Below are 19,433 nucleotides of genomic sequence, written 5' to 3' on the forward strand. Positions count from 1 at the left end.
ACCTAAAGTGACGTGCCATCCTCGAATGACTAAGGGCCCAGGGACAAGATTTGAGAATGCACAGGCTTAATCTAGATCTTTATTGCTTAAGATTATCTGAAACGTTAGCCATGAAATCCTCTCTAGAGCAACTAGGATTCAAATATAACTTCAAATACATAGATCAGGTATTCAAGTATTGGAAAAGGACCATCTCTTGCAACTGGGGTTCAGTGACTCCTAACTGCTGCTGTCCAAGCAGCACGCAAGTCTTTCTCATTCCACTAGTGTCATATTCACATCCTTTTGCCCCTTCCTCTTTCCAAGCCTTTTCCTATTCATAGATGGTAATTGCTCATGAACTAAATCGTCAAGCAAAAAACAGCCAAAAAAAAAAATCACTATGAGCCGATCCACTGTTAGGAATAGATCTAAAATATAGAAAATTAAGCCTGAATATGCACAGGTTCTAAGTTTGTGACAGCCACCTGAATGAAATCTAAAATACAAAGGGGATAGAACTTCCTCTCATTATAGATACCAACAAGATATTCTCTCCTGAAAAAGAAGCTCCAAAGACAGAAGCAGATGAACCTATGCAAAACATCTAAATTGGTTTCTGACTCCAAAACTGTATAGAGGAAGATGGATTTTGTATCAAGAACTGGAAGCAGCGATATAGGATACCACAACTGTAATGTCATCAAGTTTGCCTCCATAATACCGATACCCAGCATCAAGGGCAGCAGTAGAGAAAGGTGTTTGCCGGTTCTTATCCTGCGCCCGTTGGCGGGCGAGTGCAGCTATCTTCTGAGCTGTCACCTGAGGCCCAAGCCCGGTTCTGACAGCTTGGACAACAACTGCTGTAACTTCATTAGTATACAAATTATCAAACAATCCATCTGTTCCCGCGATGATAACATCACCAGGTGAGACAGGGAAGGTAAATACCTGACCACATGCAAATAAAGAGATCAATTAATCCACACAAATATCCCAAATTTATACGCTAAAAAGATTATAGAGCTTGATAAAATGAACCAAAATAGATAAAGTTAATCTGTTGCTGATAAATTCATGGCCCACATCTGACCAGTTTTTTCCCAAAAGAAAAATCTGACCAGAAATTAAACAGTTAAGAGTATCAGTGATAGACTGAATGTAAAATCTTTCTCTTGTTCTTTCTTGCAAGAAAATTTGGGTTCAATAGTGTGTACAAGGTTGGAGATGCAGTCAGCCAAGCTCTCGGCTTGAACCAAGAGGGCCTGTTTCGATTACTAGGTAAAATTACTTTATGAGGTATGAAAGGTTAGGTTCTAATTTCAGTTTTGGCCAACCGGACGAGTTTGCTATTTGATAGTTTTCAAGCTTTGGACTGTTCTGGTTTGAGTTTCAGTAATACATGTATATATACATATATACATATATACATATACATATGTATATATATACATATGTATATATACACATATATACATATATGCAATCCCAAGATTTTTGGGATATCAAAAATCACCATTTGGATTGTGTTCAGTTCTCCCAAGACCATGGGGGGCTTGGTGGCATCTTTTGACCCCCTTCCACTTCCAGCTTCCTTCAGCTTTTCTATTTAATTACTGTCATGCTCTGCAACAGTACTGTAGTAGAGCAGTCTAGAGCATCCCATCTCCAGCTGAAAAGTAGCTAATCATTTTGGGAGGTGAAATACCCAACATGTGGCATTTTAAGAATGCAAAACCCTACCTAAGATTGCCATCAACTTACTTTAGTTGAGGTTAATAATCTAATTGCAACCCAAAGTATAGCATACCAATTCGTGCATAATGCACCCGACCTTCATTTGAGAAAGCAAGCCGTTACCAAATAAAATCAAAAGAAATAGTTTTCAGTCCAGCTCTGTTCCCTGTTAATTGTCATAGATGCTCACACCTTGCAGCTGGGTGTCAGATTTCCTTACTGGGGAGATAAAGAACAACTGCCAAGAGAGCATGTGTATTTTTTTCTAACGTTCGCAGAAAAACTATCCTTTTGATACCAAAATATATGGTGCTCAAAAACATTTAAGCATCCTGTCATCTGTAGAGCACAACCAGAGGAGGCTTGCAAATCAAACAATCCCCCACTGCAAGCAGATGAGCATTAAATTACTAGACTAATGACAAAATACTCTTAATTATTAAAAGAATTCTTGTATCTGTCATAGGTGCTCCTCCAAAATTTCTCTACTTAATGAAAAAGCATGTTTTTCATGAACTATTGATGAGTTCTAGAAATAAAAGTATTTGTGTGTTTTTGCTTGAGCCGTACGAGATAAAATTCTCATATACAGTTCTCAGAGGAGGAATTCCTTTGGATCACCTTTCTTAATAAGGTATATGATTGGTTTGAGAAATGTGTTGAGATTCTGGTGACTGTGGATGATATAATTAGTAAAGATGTTCCTCCTCATATCAGCATATTTTATTGTTTAGGGGGAATTATATCTGTTTTTTAGTACAAGTAGCCACAAGTTTGCTCTGACATTTTACTATTGTCCAACTGTTACAGAAGCTCTTTCCTCTATTCAATTTCATTCTGTTGTATGTGTTGTAATTACGCAATTACAATTAATATTAATAGAGTAATAGTAATAATTAAGTAATACAATTTCTTTCTAACTATCAATTATTTCAATATTAAATCCCAATATTTCATTTATGTATCTTCTTTCTATGCCATGATTTTGTGGATCTTGCCCTAGATCTGGATACACATTTCCATTTCTGTCCCCCAAAATTCAATCTTGGTAAGAGGGATCTTGAATTAAGAAAAAGACCTAGAAGCTAAAAGAGGGTTTCTTGAGCATTTGCAAAAATTTGGTCCATTGATATTCCTAGTATAGTACATGATATCACACATATAGTCATACTCAATTCAATGGAATTGTTTGACCTTAGAGGAGATCTCCTATAATTTCACATGTAAGAGGTTATTTCTTGGTTTCGTCTCGTCGTTAATAACTTGATTATTTTTAAATAATAGTCGATAGAAACAACGCTTGCAAGGAGTCTTATTGGGGTTACTTAAAAAGTCCATATGAATTAGAAGAGAACGGACGTAAAACCCTATCCTCCATTCAGCTTGTGCAACTATGCAGCAAGAGCCAATAACGAGAGAAGGCATAGGCTTCAACTGACCTGGGCGGCGCTTGGGAGGTCACTGCCATTGCCATTCTCAAGTTGATAAGTGAAATTGAAGTCATGTTGTTGTACAGGTGACCTGAAGATGGTGCACCCATCCCTAACAACGATAAAGCCACTGTCCCCTAGGTTTACAGCATGAATACCCTGCATATAGAAATAACAACAAAGTAAAATGTAAGAAATAGTTTTTGAGTATGTGAAATGTTTCAGCATGCAGAAAGCTACATTAAATCAGAAAATTAACTTGATAATTCAGATAGAAAATCCACCATATATTATACAACATCCATTAATTTTTAACAATTGTATGTGACAATTAGAGTATTGATGTAGCATGGATATGCAGAGACATTTCTATTCAGGTCTCTGCATAGCCGTTGTGAAGCCATACAGTCCCCTTGCAAGGGAAACCACATGGACAATAACAAGTTCAATGCTATGCTTGGGCAGATAGCATTTGTTTTGGGGCAAAGCTAACGCAAGATCCTTCTTCCCATGTAACAATTGTTATGCGCGCTTCCTGAAGAAAGCACTGTCAAATGCAGCATAACATCATATACAGATCCTAGACATTCAATTTTTTAGGCAAGATGTAAGTGCAACAGAACGATGATTGGTGAAAGATGGTAAACTGTGATAGCAAGGATATTACCAAAAGATGTGAAATTGTTAGGGTAATTTACAATATTCACTAGCGACACCTAATCAAACTAATAGACGTGAACCACTAATCAGTTCTAATAACAGATCTTTGAATAAGACACTGATAGGTTAGGCACTAGGAAAGCGGATTACTATTATAGCCTCATTTTCATGGCAAATTTGGGGAAAAATTAGATATGTACCATTATCATTGATGCATATTTATCTAGCTGGCCAATTTGATATCGAAATGCATATTTAGATTGAAGAAATTTATTCACAATACAAATTCCCTCCACATGAAAGATTTATCTGCTATTTCTTCTACTTTATTATTATGTTTTCTCTCTCATAAGCCTGGCAATATCTTCTCACTACTGAAACCCTGTCATATATCAAAACACTGATTAGTTGGGGTGCAAATGCAGCCAACTAATTTGAATTTTTTAACCTGCCTGATAAAAAATCACACCCAAAATAGCCAATTCTAGAACCATGAGCCCAAAACCAGTTCATTGAAGAACATAAACTTTGCAAACTGTTCATGAACACTTGCTTGAACTTGGTATAATATCAAATTGTATGACACCTCTCTTCAGACCTCTTTTTTTTTTTTTTTTTTGGTACAATGGTTGCTCACATCAGATCTTCAGACCTCTATGATATATTGGCCTAACTCATCTTCAGCATTATCCCTTCAAGACTTCAAGTCGTATCAAATAAAATAATATAAAAGAAGAGAGGTAGGGGTGGAAGCATTAGATGGGCATGGATGGTCTGAAAGTAAGTTTCCTAATATGATCTACTTATGCAGATATATACAGATGTAGATATTGTCTGTAAATTCATTATGTGGAAAATCAAGTCCAATTGTAACACTCCTTGCTAAACATTTACTAAATCTAGTCAATAATGATTACAATTTGATGGCTTGGGAGCACCAATTGAGTTTTATTTGTATTTTTTTTTTTTTTTTTTAGGGCCTAAAGCTAATCTAAGGAGTTTATGTCGGGTTATCTTGATAAAATGGAGGACCAAGATTAGAAGTTGAGATGATATTTATTTCTAAGTTTTTACCTAGTTTAAATGTTAGAACCAAAATACCGCTTATTTGAATAAGCATCCCATATGTGAAGAATGAGATCAGAAACCATAGCAAATACATGGAACTGATAATAGAGGAAGAGTCTTGCTGGTCATGCCGCCCATTCCCCACTATTCATACTCCTGTTTAGTCATTCTAATGATGATTTCTTTATTTCATTTCTTCCACATTTTGGAGAAAATTATTGGAATTTTCCTTTAATCAGAAATCTTAGTTTAGGAAGGGCAATGATACTGGGGGGTCTAGCCATAATCTTCTATCTTTGTAAGAAGAAAACTCAGATCACTTCTCTTCACCTCTGCTCTAATTCTTTTTATGTTTATATTCCATTCTGGAAGTGTTATTAAAAGTGGCTCCCTACGTGCTTAGGCAGCTGCCTAGGTGCTTAGTTTGGCTGGGCTGCCTAGCACAAGCTTGCTTGAACCTTATCTCTTTAAGGATGTCTTTTCTCATTTTCATTCTTTATAGCAAGTGGACTGATCAATGGTTGCTAACTAGTCAACTGACAGTGACAAGCAGCAGTGAATGCAACCAACATACTATAGCAAGTGGACTGACCAATGGCTGCCAACTAGTCACCACATATGCTTCCACTCTTTTCCCCTAAATTTTTTCTTTTGTTCTCCTTGCTAGCCCCTAGTTTGCTTGCCTCCCCTTTTGCTTCTTCCTAGGTGCTAGCTAGTTTTGCAGCTTGCTGGATGCTATAGTGGTATAATGTTGTTCCAACTCTCCTTGTGTATTTTCATCTTTGGGCTTTTATTGCGTGAAAAATAGGTTCATGATCCCATACATGGTCAAAAAAGAATCCATATAGAATATATGCACATGCATATTTATGCATATGATTAGAAGTATGCATAATAAAAGCTTGGAGAGCTTTCCTCCCTAGGCAGCCACCTAAGCACCTAGGTGCCTCCCTGGGCCATATAAGGGATCCCTTGCCTGGCCCCGCCTAAGCAATCTGACAACCTTGCATTCTAGGCCAAGTATCACTCTATAGGCGATGCACTCAATCTATTGCTTATATGCCGAAGAGATCTGGATGGATGGGAGCAATCCGATTTTTGATATTTCTCATATCCATAACTTATTGTGAATTGAAGTTCTGATGCAGGGCCACATCAATGATTTTCCTCAACTATGACTGACTGCTTCAAGTGGTCCATCTATCTCAACTGTATTTCACAAATTTGACCAAACTCTTTGCAAAAACATGACCTCACACCATGAAGACAGCCCCTTTTAAGGAATAGTTTGATATCAGATGCATCTAATATTTCTAACAATGAATGAGATGACTCATCTTGGAAAATATGTTTACAATGGATAACCAGAAAAAGGCAACATGATATTTATATGGTGTGTTGCATGCATTGGCGAAGAAATATGTGCAATTATATGCAACCAATTCATCAGATGCACTTCAAATAAACAAAGAAATGCTACAAAATTTCTTTGACAATTCTTATCACAGGGAACAAAATATATCCTCTAATTTGTGTATAACAGCTACTAATAAAAATCAGAGAAAAATATGCACAGTGCAGTAAGGTACATGTTAACCAACAAAATAACAGCAAAAATTATGCTATTTAAGAAACCAAATATAAATAATGACACCAAAAGAAAGGGTCAAAGAACAATTAGATCATCATAATGTACCATTTATAATATAATGTACAAATCGGTACATGATATAGAACAATACTAACAAGTAAACTGACAACACCCTCCACTCAAATTATAGAACATGAGTTTATTGTAGGGGATACCCTGGCGCAGTACATATCTTTGAAAATACCAAGTGCTTCTATACTTTAAAGTGATTAAAGATGGTATCATAAAATCAGTGCTAAATATAACAGCTTTTCTTGAAGTGGAGGATATTGAAGATTTATTCAAAATAAATACCACTTAATAAATCCTAAATATAATAATACATAAAAGCAGCTATTTTTCCAAACTTTTCTATTCCCATAATAACCCTAAATAGATTTCTCCCTTGGAGGTTTATACCATGCTAAACTAGCACAGAGCAGTATCCTAACCTTGCTGGTTTCTGAGTCCAAGGAAGAAACTCTCCTTAAGTTTGGGATTTCTATGATTCTGAGAGTTCCACATCTTCCCAAATCCAAACTAATATTGATTTCATGGTCATAGCAGAACTAAAGCTTATCTAGACAAGGAACATGATATACCAAATAAATCTTTAACAATTTCATGAGGAAGGCATATCAGTAATACTCCATGCTAAAATATTTTTAAATTTTATCCTAAATCTAATATCTCTAGTAGTAACCATGAGATCATAACTAGTGAATTACAACTAATGCTATAAAGACAGCCAAAGGAGAAAGGAAATAAACCTGATCTGTGAGAGCAATGATGCATGCTGTTGATGATCCGTTTGCTTTCGTACCGGAATAAGCCTTCTCTAGAACCCTTGCTGGATCAATGGACCTCTTTGGCTCTTCTAGGATTGCATTTACTGAATTAGACATAAGCTCCCGAGCATATTGTCCTGCATCAACTCCAAGGTCTGCCCAGCCGCCAACACCATCTGCCACGCCAATGGCTTGCTCATTAACACATATGAAATGAGCATCCTCCCCGCCAGTTTTCTCCTTATCTGGGTGAGGCAGGTAACAAGATCCAGAATGCAGCTTCAAAGACCTGTCACCCAGTACTTTTCTGTAACCCAAAACAGACCATTATCCAACTCATGAAGCAGTTTCACTAGCAACATATATCCATATTAAATGCCTGATCTAACTTTACTAGAACTTACCATATACACAGGGAAAACTTCTGAAGTGCACAAAAATATAAAATTTCACAGGGATGGAGAAATCATGATGTCAAATAAGCCACAAACCAAGTTCAATTTTTTTTTTAAACAACCAGCCCATTATTCAAAAACTCTCAAAATTCCTATTAATGGACTACGATATCTAGGTTAGCAATAATCTCAATGACTAACATGGCCTACTTCAAAGATTTGATACATAAATGGCCAATTTTTCTGTCAATTACTTAAAAAAATGACTTTGACTTCTAATACATGGAAAACACACAGTAGCTATTAATAAAGAAGACATGCTTTAGAAGTAAAGATAATGTTAGAAAAACAGAAGGCTGTATCTGTCTAGAACTCAATTAACCTTAACACTGGAGTCAAATACAGCCAAACCAAAAAGGCCAAAGGAAAAAAAAATGCAACTTATTCACAATACTCAATGCCATCTCATGCACCACTCTCTCTGTGGAATGGTACAGTACTGGCAGGATGCAGTGACGCACCAGTACCATCAGGACTAGTCTTTGGGTTAGCTTATGATGAAATTGCAAATTTATATAGTCAGACCACCCTGATATCAAAATATCATTTGAATGGTTTCGATCTTCTATGTGCCCACCAAACTTCCTCAATCTCATGGCACATTATAGTTCTTGTCTTCTTCTTGTTTAACCAATATAGAGCTAATTCACATCAATTAGCAAGTAGGCCTCTTTGCGAAGGGTAATACGTATGGGAAGCTTCATGCTTAAACTTGTCCAGAAGAGTCACGATTCTTGTTTGCGTGCCCAAAATATGTCAACTTAGCAGAAAAAGCAATAGATCAGAGCCCAGAATATTAAGGGGGGGGGGAAGGTTTTTCTAGCATATTATAGTTTGATATTCACTTTTCATCCGGTAGGTCCATGTATCTTTATATGCCTATGCATACCTTAGCATGAGACAAAACCATATGTTTCCAGCAAAGGCATGATATATAATGCTATATTTTTGTCCCCTAATCCTTCTGTTCTAGTCAACTTTATAAACTCATTTTGCCATCGATTTCCTTTTGGACCTCTACGTTCCAATCCTCCTAGAAAGACTCGCCAAATTCCTTTGCTGTATTCTTTGCTTTACCATTTGTTATTGCAGATCTTCCATCCAAATCCAAGTCCCCTATCCTGATCCTAGTTTAGCCCAAAGTTATTCCAACATGTGTCACCAACAAATAAATGTATTCACGTATTATTTTCCCCTTCCAAAAAAAAGTAATATTTACAAAAAAATCAGATGGCAATTTATTAGAAAAGACCAAAGTAGCACAAACCATTGTATCTGATAAAAATTTCAACACCTAGCAAGAGGATCATCACCATAGCAACCAGTTCAATGTCATATGAATTCAGTTCACTTATGAATCTTTCATTTATTTTTACCAGTAAACTTTTTCATCTTTAATTCCAACACCCCTTCAAAATGCAATGACAACCCAAGCTGCAGCAGCATTTATACAAAGTGTCATGTAGCATCAATATACCAATGATATAAGCTACATATACATAAGCAATGTGCTACTGAAATGTAACCAGTAAATTGGCAACATAGTATAATTATTAGTTAGATGTCCAGAAACATACAGGTCAGAGGATACCGCCGAATTCTCAAGCTGCTCTTCCTGTGAAGTTCCATCCAAAGACATGTCAGGAGCTGCCCCAGCAGAATACGGAACTGTACGCTGTGAATCTTGCATCCCTGGTTCTAAGGAAAAATTTGAATTCCAACTTGTCCCAGTTGCATTAGACCAGAAACACTTGTAGACCATATTAGTACCCCAAGGTTTTCTATTTTTCAAGCTACCACTTATTCTTCTGCAATAATTGAGACCTTTATAGTTATGACTGATATCAACCCGCATCACTGAATTCAACACTTGTCCACTTCTGTTCCCATTCTCCAAATGCCGAGCACCTGGTTCAGCTCTACCCAATAAATAGTTGGAAGCAGACATTATATTTCTCCGGAACAAGCTGCAGGGAAACCTTTGCTGGGGATCAGAAAGCAGACTGTCAGTGTTATACAAAAAAGGCTGGCAAGAAGGTCCGGTCACAGAAGGCACAGAAAAGGTGCGAGAGAGCGTTCCAATGACAGATGGTCCCTTGCAACGATCACTTGTATGGAAATCTCTAAGGACACTAACAGAAGACCGAGGAGACTGATGAATGCTGTGGCTAAGATCGGAGAAGGGCTTCAATGAAAAAGACCAGGTATTGCCCAAAACAAAGTTCTGGCCCCGGCCTAGTAGGAATTCTGATGAAGCTTGCAGCCCTTTTTTCCCTGAAAAATAGGTAGATGGCATCTTATCCTCGCAGGCACAGAGGGGTTCTTCTAGCAATCAAACGCCAGTCCCAGGGCCGACATAAAACAGGAAATCTCATTACTTTTGATGCATCAACAAAATCGAAATTCCTTTCCTTCAGTGATCAGCCAAAAACCTGATAAAGAGAAGAGGATTGGAAAGAAAAAAGGTTGATACGTGGAGAATAGAAAAGAAAACATAGCTCCCAAAACCAAATCTTGACAAAGAAAACGAAAAACTAGAACTATAGATAGAACAACGAACTAGTACTAGATCAATCAAAGCTACAAACTTTAGAAAGGAAAAGGATATTCTTCTTCCGAAAAATTTAATTTTCTTCAACCACATAAAGTTCCGTCACCGAGGGCAGGATGGGGAAGAGAAACAACCTAAAGAACAACCTTCGACCCGAAATCTTAATACAAAACCCTCAGAAAACAATTTTTCAGACAAATGAAGAAACAAAAGCAAGCCTAATCCAGAGAAAATACTCACAAGGAGTCACCAAAACAACCAACCAAAGGGGGGGAAAAAAATCTTTTAATAGAATTCACGAAAAAAAGCAAAAAAGCCTTGATTCATGAAATGGAATAAACTTAAAAACAGAACCGAAATATCAGAGAACAAGAGAGAGAGAGAGAGAGAGATTTTCAAAATCTTAAAGCACCTGATGACGATGAGAGCCTTCCAAGATTCGCGGATCGGCGCTCTCTCTCCCTTCCTCTCCCTCCCTCCTTCCTTTTCTATCCCCTCTTTTTCTCCTAGTGGGAGATAAATTTAGATTCGAAGAAAGGGGTGAGGAGGGAAACGAGAGGAGAGCAGCTGGGGATCGGGGCAGGTCGTTAGGTGGGGGAGACCACGCGCCTTCCTTTCCTTCCTCGTGTCTTGGGTTGCTCTTTAATGGGCACCAAAGAGAGCGAGAATAAGAGACACCCACATACATGAGACGGTCCCTTTTGGATCTCCCCTCTATCAAGCCAACCTAAATTCACCAAAAAAAAAAGCCAACCTAAAAAAAAAGTACGGCCTGCTTCCATTTCCTCCCTTTGACTGATAAATGTACCTCGACTCGGTTCGGTCGGTGAGCCTGGGAAATTGTTCGGAACAAGGTTCTAAAGAACGTATCACGTGGAACTTTAGTTTGGATGCTTCCGATCAGGAATTTCATAACGGGCGACACCGCCCTCTTTCAGCTCCAAAGCCCTGATTCGTAAATCTAACGTTTCACGAGACATCGGCTCCGGTGTAGATGGGGTGGTTCTATATACACCCCCCCTATTGCTCAGGACACCCCCCAAAAATTAAAAAAAAATTAAATACTCTCTACACCCCCCCATTTGCTAAGGACACCCCTAAAAAATTAAAAATTCCTAAATTACCCCCCACCCTCCCCACCCCCTCACCTAAATTGCTCTCTACACCCCCCAAACCCCCCTCCACCCCGCTCTTCCCCTCCAAAACACCCGCCGGCTTCTTCCTTCCGCCCAAAAAACCTCGCCTCAAGCACCTCGCCGGCGGCCAAACCCCCTCCATCTCCCTTTGAACTGTTCCGCCCAAAGCACCTCGCCAACGCCCAAAACCCCCCCGTTCCCCCTTCTCCCTCTCGTCGCCGGCATTCTCCCGATCTCCGACCACCTCGCCGGCTTCTCCCGGAACCACCTCCCCGGCCATCTCCCGAGCAACGAGCACCTCGCCGGCGCCTCCACGACCACCTCAAGGTAGCTCCCCCCCCCCCCCCCCCCCCCCGCCTCCCCAAATCGTTCGGCACTGGTTCTTTGAACCAGTGCCTTCGGTTCGGCCCCATGGGGCCGACCCGCTGCAATTGGGTCGGCCCCATGGGGCCGACCAAAATACATTGGTTCGGCCCCATGGGGCCGACCCAATGTATCTTGGTCCCCATGGGGCCGAATCCAATTTTTTTTTTTTTTTTTTTCTGTTGCTAGACTAAGGATTATTTTTATTCCCAAATTTTAGCCTAGATCACGTCCTTAGGGTGAATTGGATACCCAACATCAAGGACAAGTTTTTCATTACTAGATTAGATAGTAATTTGAGAAGTAGGGATAATTTAGAATCATTATCATATAGCATTAACATGGTGCATCCAAATATGATGATCTTGTTACCTTCATCGATGTCATTCTTGATCTTGGAATGATTATCTCATATCAAATGCTCTATCAAATAATAAAACCACAACATTAGTTAACGAACAAAAACTAAAAACAAAAACTAAGAACTGCGGCATAGTTTTAGGTAAAGTCTATTATTGAGTTATGTCTTGAGTTTACGAGTCGTATACTTTTGAATTATCATTTATGTATGCAATTGAAGTAACATTGAATTATTTATCACAAAACCCAATCATGTAGATTCCAAGAAGTAACTTGTTTCTTTTTTGGCTTGTTTTATCATTTATCATTTATGTATGCAATTGAATTATTTTCTTTGATATAGCCTAACATTGAATTTCTATATTTTCAGACATGGATCCCGGTCCCTCCAGAGTTAGACCTACGGCGTCAGCTAGGAGACGTCGTGCTAGGATTGCTTCTCCCGAGCCTGCTCATATGCCATCGCCCTCTCCTGAGTCAGAGCATGATGATATGCCCACTAGGGGCGAAGACGATGAGTCCGTTGGACCATGTCCAGGAGGTCCAGAGGATGAGTCCGTCCTGATCAGTTTCAGGACGCATATAGCAGCTTCCATCTGGAGGCAACAGGTATTGTTTATTTGTTATAGCATTATATTTTGTTTATTGATGTTTTATAAAGTAGTAGTAATTATACATTTATATTACAGGAACGGGCTCCACTAAAGTGCATGAACCATACTGCCAAGGTTGGTGAATGGAAGTGGTGGTCTTCAAACCAACCAAATACCAGGTTCAAAGCACTATTGAGGCAGTCGGGCCTCATAGAGTTAGTACAGTGCTCTTATCGATTCACCGATAAGATTCTGATTTCGGGCTTCGTAGAGAGATGGCAGCCCGAGACGAACACCTTCCATATACCATTTGGCGAGATCACTATCACGTTGGATGATGTATCCGCCATTTTAGGGATTCCTGTCGCAGGTGCCTCAGTAGCAGTTTCTCCTGAGAGGATGAGTGATCGGGATGCTGAGGAGCTACTTGTGGAGTTGTTGGGGGTGGCAGCTGGAGACGCGCGTCAGGAGGTACTGTCATCGCGCGGTCAGTCTGTGAGGATGGAGTGGCTGAGGACTCAGTTTCACTCTGTATCTGATAGAGACAGCCAGAAGAGGATAGAGTGTGCAGCACGAGCCTATTTGTTATTTTTGTTAGGCTGCACACTCTTTGCTGATAAGAGTGGGACCAGGGTGCCTATAGCGTATCTGTGTTTACTGCGGGATCTGGATAGGGTGAGCACATATGCCTGGGGTACAGCTGCCTTAGCATATTTGTATCGGCAGTTGGGGATTGCGTCGAGGTCATCAGTGAGACAGATCAGTGGTTATATGACGCTTCTGCAGGCATGGATTTATGAGCATTTTCCAGCACTCAGTCCTCACCCGTCGCTTGAGTATACTGATGCCAGTCCCCGCGTGCACCGCTGGATGCCCGGTACTCCATCCCGTACCACGATGGACCATTTAGTGGTTCTACGTGAGTCATTGGACCTTTTGAGCATCGATGAGGTACGTATCATATGTTAGATGTATGCCCTAGAAGCCAATTTGGCTGACACATTGTTGATTCTAGGGACATAATTTTGTACTTGACTATTTATTATTGAATAAATAAAAGGCATCTTTTTCATTCATATTGTTTATGTGTCTATGAATCGTCCAAGAAATTAATAAGATGATGATACATATTCTCAAGAGTTGAGAATTTGAGCCATGTATCATTGGTGATTAACTTCTAAATGCTCCTGATCAAAGGATCATCACGAGGACGGTGATCGATCCGATCAGTGCACAGATCACTCTCCTTCTGGATGGACGAGACTTGAGTCCACAGTGTAGGGACACTGAAGTGATAGTGCAGGTGCTTGTTAGAGAACAAGGGTACTGAGCGTGACCAATACAAGAAGTCACTTGGATGTCTATCCACTCGTCAGTGACTTGCTTGATGTTGCAGTAGTGTGACTGGTCCTTTGACCTGCGGTGCTTCGGCTACTCACAGTGAGGTTATTGTAGTTTGACTGCACACATACATGGTCTCTAGTCATATGGGTCCATGCAGTGTAGATTGGCTGCAGTAAGTTCACTGTAGGAGTAGGGTATGCACCTATATGGAATCTATCGACCTTGATAGATAAGGAGAGATCCTATGTGATTTATAAGACTGAGTTCGTAAGACCTCGGCCGGGGCAGTATGCACAGTGGAGAAAGAGTTTTTCACTATCGAACTCGAGTCGAATAAATCTTGACATATGACAGACGATGGGGTTTGACGAGTTGTCCATGACCTCCGTCCTGTAGGGATCCACGATAGTAGGACTGTATCACATGTTTAACTGCACCTAGAGGTTCATCATTCTATTCTGCTGGGTAGCCACTATATGCTGCTAGGTGTCACTGGTGGATGGTGGGACTCATAGGGATTATCTTGATGATCGATAAACCCTAATGAGTTGAGTTGGAATCGTTCCAACCCATTGAAAGGAGTTTTCAATGATATAGTGATAGAGATCACAATATATCTCACTACCAGTCAGAATAGAACCTATGGGGTCACACACACTAGAAGTATTGACCGATCCGATGGTTGAAATCGTGATTAGGAATCACAAGAAATCAATTTGATTGATGAGAAGTTGAAGAAGAACAAAGGAAATTAATTAATTGGACTTGAAACAAGAATCCTACTTCGGGTAGGATACCTAGAGTTCTAATTGGATTAGGACTGGGATTCCTACTTGGAATAGGATTCCTCAATCCTAATGAGATTAGGAGTTTTGAATTAAAATTGGATTCCTACTTGGAGTAGGATTCCTAGAAATCCTAATAGGATTAGGACTTCGGATTCAAATAGAGTCCTAATTAGATTAGGACTAAAATTAAACAAATCCTAATTGGATTAGGATTCCTTAAGTCTAAATTAATTATTAATCTAATGAATCAACATGACTCCTAATTGGATTAGGATTGAAGAGTTCAATTGAGTCATGGTTCATTCAAGTCCTAATTGGATTAGGACTAGCATAGATTGAACCCAATTTGGCCAATCCTAATTAGATTAGGATGAAACCATGAGAGAGGCACCTAATCCTCTTTGGAAGAGGATTAGGTTAACCAACTAAGAGGGGCATCAGCCCCTCTCCAAATGCTTGGGGCGACAAGAAGAGAGGAGCTAGGGCCGGCGCCCCCTTCTTATTTGGTAGGTTGTCATTGGAACTCCTAAAAGTTAGGAGCTCCAATCCCTTTTTAAAGAGGACTAGAGGCCGGCGCCCTAAGAGAGCATTTCATCCTCCTCTTGCTGCCGCCACCCTCCCCTCTCCTCTCTTGGTTCAGCCGCAAGCAAAGGAAGAGCAAGGTCCAAGCGTTGGCATCTTCCTCTTCCTCCAATCCTTCTTCCAACGCAGGGAAAAGAAAGAAGGCTGCAGAAGCTGTGTTCTTCTTCCTTGAGTTCCTTCTTCTTCTTCCTCCTCTCAAGCACTTTCAAGAGTTGAAAGAAAGAGAAGAGATCAGCCATCAAAGGAGTCTTTGCAAGGGAGCTAGCACCCCGGGAAGACAAGAAAGCTTTGATCGGTTCTCTACTTCGTGTGGATACCCGTAGAGGCCGGACGTTTGAACGGCTTCAAACGAACCCTCTTCCAAAACCACGAATTCAGATTCGCGGTGATCATCTACCCGCGCAAGGTGAAGATTTGATCTTCCTATTAGTTCTAAAAGTTTTAATTCTTACCTAATTACGAAAGGTCTCGAAACAAGCGTTCATGCGATGAACGTCGAACCCGTGCATGCCGATTCCGCTGCCATCTGAAATTTTTTGAAATATCAGCGGCATGGGCGGGTTCCCAACAGTGGTATCAGAGCCTAGGCTTCGTAGATTAAGGTAAGAATTAAATATCTAAAGGCATATTAGATCTGAAAATTAAATGATCATGCATGCTGAAAAATTCTGCATGCAGATTTTTTCAGGGGTGCTGATTTTTACATGCTGATTTTTATGTGATAAAAAGATGATTCTAATTGCATTGTTAATGGGATTACAAAGTTTAGAATCATGATTAGCATGATCAGCGACCTATGTCATGATATAATCAGTTAAGTTTCAGATCTGAAAATTATAATTGTAGCATACAGTGATGATCATAGGATTCAACCCCTTTTGGTATCAAATGTAATGACCTGCGATGTGATCTGCGATGTCATGTAATTTTTCAGATGCTTGCATGCATCTTATTTGATATTTTGAGAGGCCTGCGTGCCTCCTAAAAGGAGATGTAAATTATTTTTATTTTTATTTTACATCTGGTTGTATTTCTGTGATGTGATGTACATCAACGATCAAGTTGAAGCAAAGGCATGAGATGAAAGGTGATCCAAGCGGTTGATGGCGATGGGATCAAGGGTTGATCAAGGATCGAATCAAGGAGGCTTGGAACCAATTCAAGAGTTGAAGACCACTTGATCAATTGATGTGCATGTGCTTGTAATACGACCTAATTAGAATCCATGATCATCACCTAGTTAAAGTTTAGCTTTAATTATTGCCGCGATTATAACTGCCTGCAATGCGCCGTTTGCATGTGATGTGAATGAGAGTCGGGTAGATAGGTCTACATGTGATGTAGCAAACCCAATTGAGACCTAAATCAAAACCTCCTCAATCAAGTCGAGAGTGAACCGACATGAGCAAGTCATATTAGATTAATTGATCTAATTAGTGTCTAGAAAAGCATGAAAGGTGGTTACTTAATTAGGACCTTACTCTCTGAGTAAGGGGAGCCTCCCACCTGCTTACCTGGCCAATTGTTCGATTACCTCTTATGAAAGGCTCAAGTTGCAAACACTAAGACCTGATTAACCAATATTAAGTCAATAGGTCTTCCACTGTAGTAGAGCTGCTAAGGCCTTTCTGATGTTGACTTGTCTCGGCTGGATACAGTGGTCAAGTTGCATTGGGGGGCTGGACCTCTCTATAGACATGAGATGTTGTAGGGTAAAGGTGGGGTTGGGCACCAATAACTGTTAGGTGAGGACCCAATGACGACTTTATTCCTACGGTTATACAGTGGGTCTGACTTAACTAAGAAATGGGACCAATAACTGTTAGGTGAGGTCTTCATGGCTTAGAGACCAAGTTGCACTGCAACATGCTTGAGAAGCATTGTACAAGAGTTGTACACTCATCCATCTATGTGTCACCAATAACTGTTAGGTGAGGTGGCATGTAAATTGGTGGGACCGCAGTACCCACTAGAAACCCTAGTCGTGTGGGATTTCCGTTTTCCTACCAAGGGAGTGTGAGGAATTCGAGAAAATAGTGGGAGTCACATTTGTTCTAAAAGACCTTAGGACAGATTAGGATCAAGTACAAAAGTCTAACTAGAATCTTTACTCTCTGCAGATACAATGTCGGGTTCAAACCCTTTGACCCGTATTCTTGAGACCAACCGACTGACCGGAACCAATTACAAGGACTGGCTTAGAAATCTCAAAATAGTTTTGGACTGTGAGAAGATAGGTTATATACTCGATTCAGATATCCCCACATTACCAGCACGTCCCACTGATGTTCAGCGTGAGATGCATAAAAAGTGGTTGGACGATGACATTAGAGTAAAATGCTATATGATGGCATCTATGTCTAATGAACTCCAATGCCAGCATGAAAATATAAAGACTGCTAGGGACATACTGGCACACCTACAAGAGTTGTATGGTGAGCAGAGTCGCACAGCTCGTTTTGAAGTGTCCAAGAGGCTTTTCAAAGCGAAGATGCGCGAAGGGCAGTCTGTTCATGATCACGGTCTGACCATGATCAAGGACCTAGAGGAGCTTGAGAAGCTCGGTATGGACATGCACAAGGAATTGCAAGTGGATTTGATCCTACAGTCACTTCCTGATTCATTTGGTCAGTTTATAGTAAACTACCACATGAATAAGATTGAATGCACTAAGACTGAACTAATCAACATGTTGGTAACTGCTGAGGGAGCCTTAAAAGATTCAAGGGGCAATGTCCTCGCTGCTGAGTTGACTTCTGGTTCCAAGAGAAAGTCTACTTGGAAGAAAAAGAAGCCTGCAAAGAAGCAGAAGAAAGACAAGAAGCCAAAGAAGGAAGTTCAAAAGAAAAGGGCTAACGACAAAGGAAAATGTTTCCACTGCAATGTCGAAGGCCACTGGAAGAGAAACTGTCCTTCATACCTCGAGAGCCTGAAGAACAAGAAAGGTGACACACCTTCAGAAGGTATAGACTTGCTCATTATTGAAACTAATCTAACGGTTTCTTCTACTTCTAGTTGGGTTATAGATTCTGGTTCTAGTGCTCATTTGTGCACTACCATGCAGGGTCTAAAGGAAAGTAGAAGGCTGGCGGAAGGTGCGGCAACCCTTCGGGTTGGCAACGGGGCAAAAGTTGCTGCTGTGGCTGTGGGCACCTACCATCTGCGACTACCGTCTGGATTTAGTTTAATACTTAGAGACTGCTATTATGTACCTGTTGCTAGCAGAAATTTGATTTCTGTTTCATGTCTAACACAGGAAGGTCATGTTTTTACATTTGACAAAGACTGCTGTTCTATTTATTTGAGAAATAAAATAGTCGCACGTGGTTTTATGATTGACAGTCTCTACCATTTACATATGGATGTATCTGTGAATGTTACCGAGCAAGATGTGAGTGCCAAAGGATCCAAAAGATCCAGAGATGAGATAAACCAAAGATATTTGTGGCACCTCAGACTTGGCCATATTGGAGAAGATAGAATGAACAAAATGGATAAAGATGGGCTCTTAGGCTCATTGACTTCTGAGTCATATCCAGTTTGCGAGTCCTGTCTTCAAGGAAAGATGGCCAGACTACCCTTTGTAGGACATGGGGAGAGGACCACTGAAATACTTACCCTAGTACATACAGATGTATGTGGCCCATTCGATGTGCTAGCCAGGGGACGTTATTCTTACTTCATTACCTTTACCGATGATTATTCACGGTATGGGTATGTGTATCTTATGAGACACAAGTCTGAATCCTTTGAAAAGTTCAAAGAGTTCAAAAATGAAGTAGAAAAACAAACTGGAAAACCTCTTAAGGCTCTTCGATCAGATCGGAGAGGAGAATACCTTAGTGGGGAATTCCGGGACTATCTCAAAGAAAATGGCATAGTCTCACAATGGACACCTCCGGGTACACCTCAACTCAACGGGGTGTCAGAGAGGAGAAATCGGACCCTATTGGATATGGTCAGGTCCAT

General features: G+C 40.1%; 1 protein-coding gene across 3 annotated transcripts; it reads right to left on the bottom strand.

Moving 5' to 3' along the window:
• Positions 1-396: 396 nt before the first annotated feature.
• LOC120104865 (putative protein phosphatase 2C 55) lies at positions 397-11,256 on the bottom strand. Of its 3 annotated transcripts, XM_089930468.1 has the most exons (6): positions 11,107-11,256; positions 10,711-11,025; positions 9,325-10,179; positions 7,275-7,599; positions 3,156-3,305; positions 397-930 (listed from the first exon to the last, which is right to left on the bottom strand). In XM_089930468.1, the coding sequence occupies exons 3-6, from the start codon at positions 10,041-10,043 to the stop codon at positions 637-639; spliced, it is 1,488 nt and encodes a 495-aa protein (XP_089786594.1). In that variant the 5' UTR covers positions 10,044-10,179; positions 10,711-11,025; positions 11,107-11,256; the 3' UTR covers positions 397-636. The 3 variants fall into 3 exon arrangements, with proteins under 3 accessions (XP_089786594.1, XP_038972667.3, XP_038972668.3); XM_039116739.3 differs by lacking the exon at positions 11,107-11,256 and having other exon boundaries at positions 10,711-11,067; XM_039116740.3 differs by lacking the exon at positions 11,107-11,256 and having other exon boundaries at positions 7,275-7,581; positions 10,711-11,043.
• Between the last annotated feature and the right edge of the window lie 8,177 nt (positions 11,257-19,433).

Source organism: Phoenix dactylifera, chromosome 1 (assembly GCF_051530095.1).
Source record: "Phoenix dactylifera cultivar Ajwa chromosome 1, Ajwa_hap1_PhDact_Kaust_v1.1, whole genome shotgun sequence".
In the NCBI taxonomy this organism is placed as follows: domain Eukaryota; kingdom Viridiplantae; phylum Streptophyta; class Magnoliopsida; order Arecales; family Arecaceae; genus Phoenix; species Phoenix dactylifera.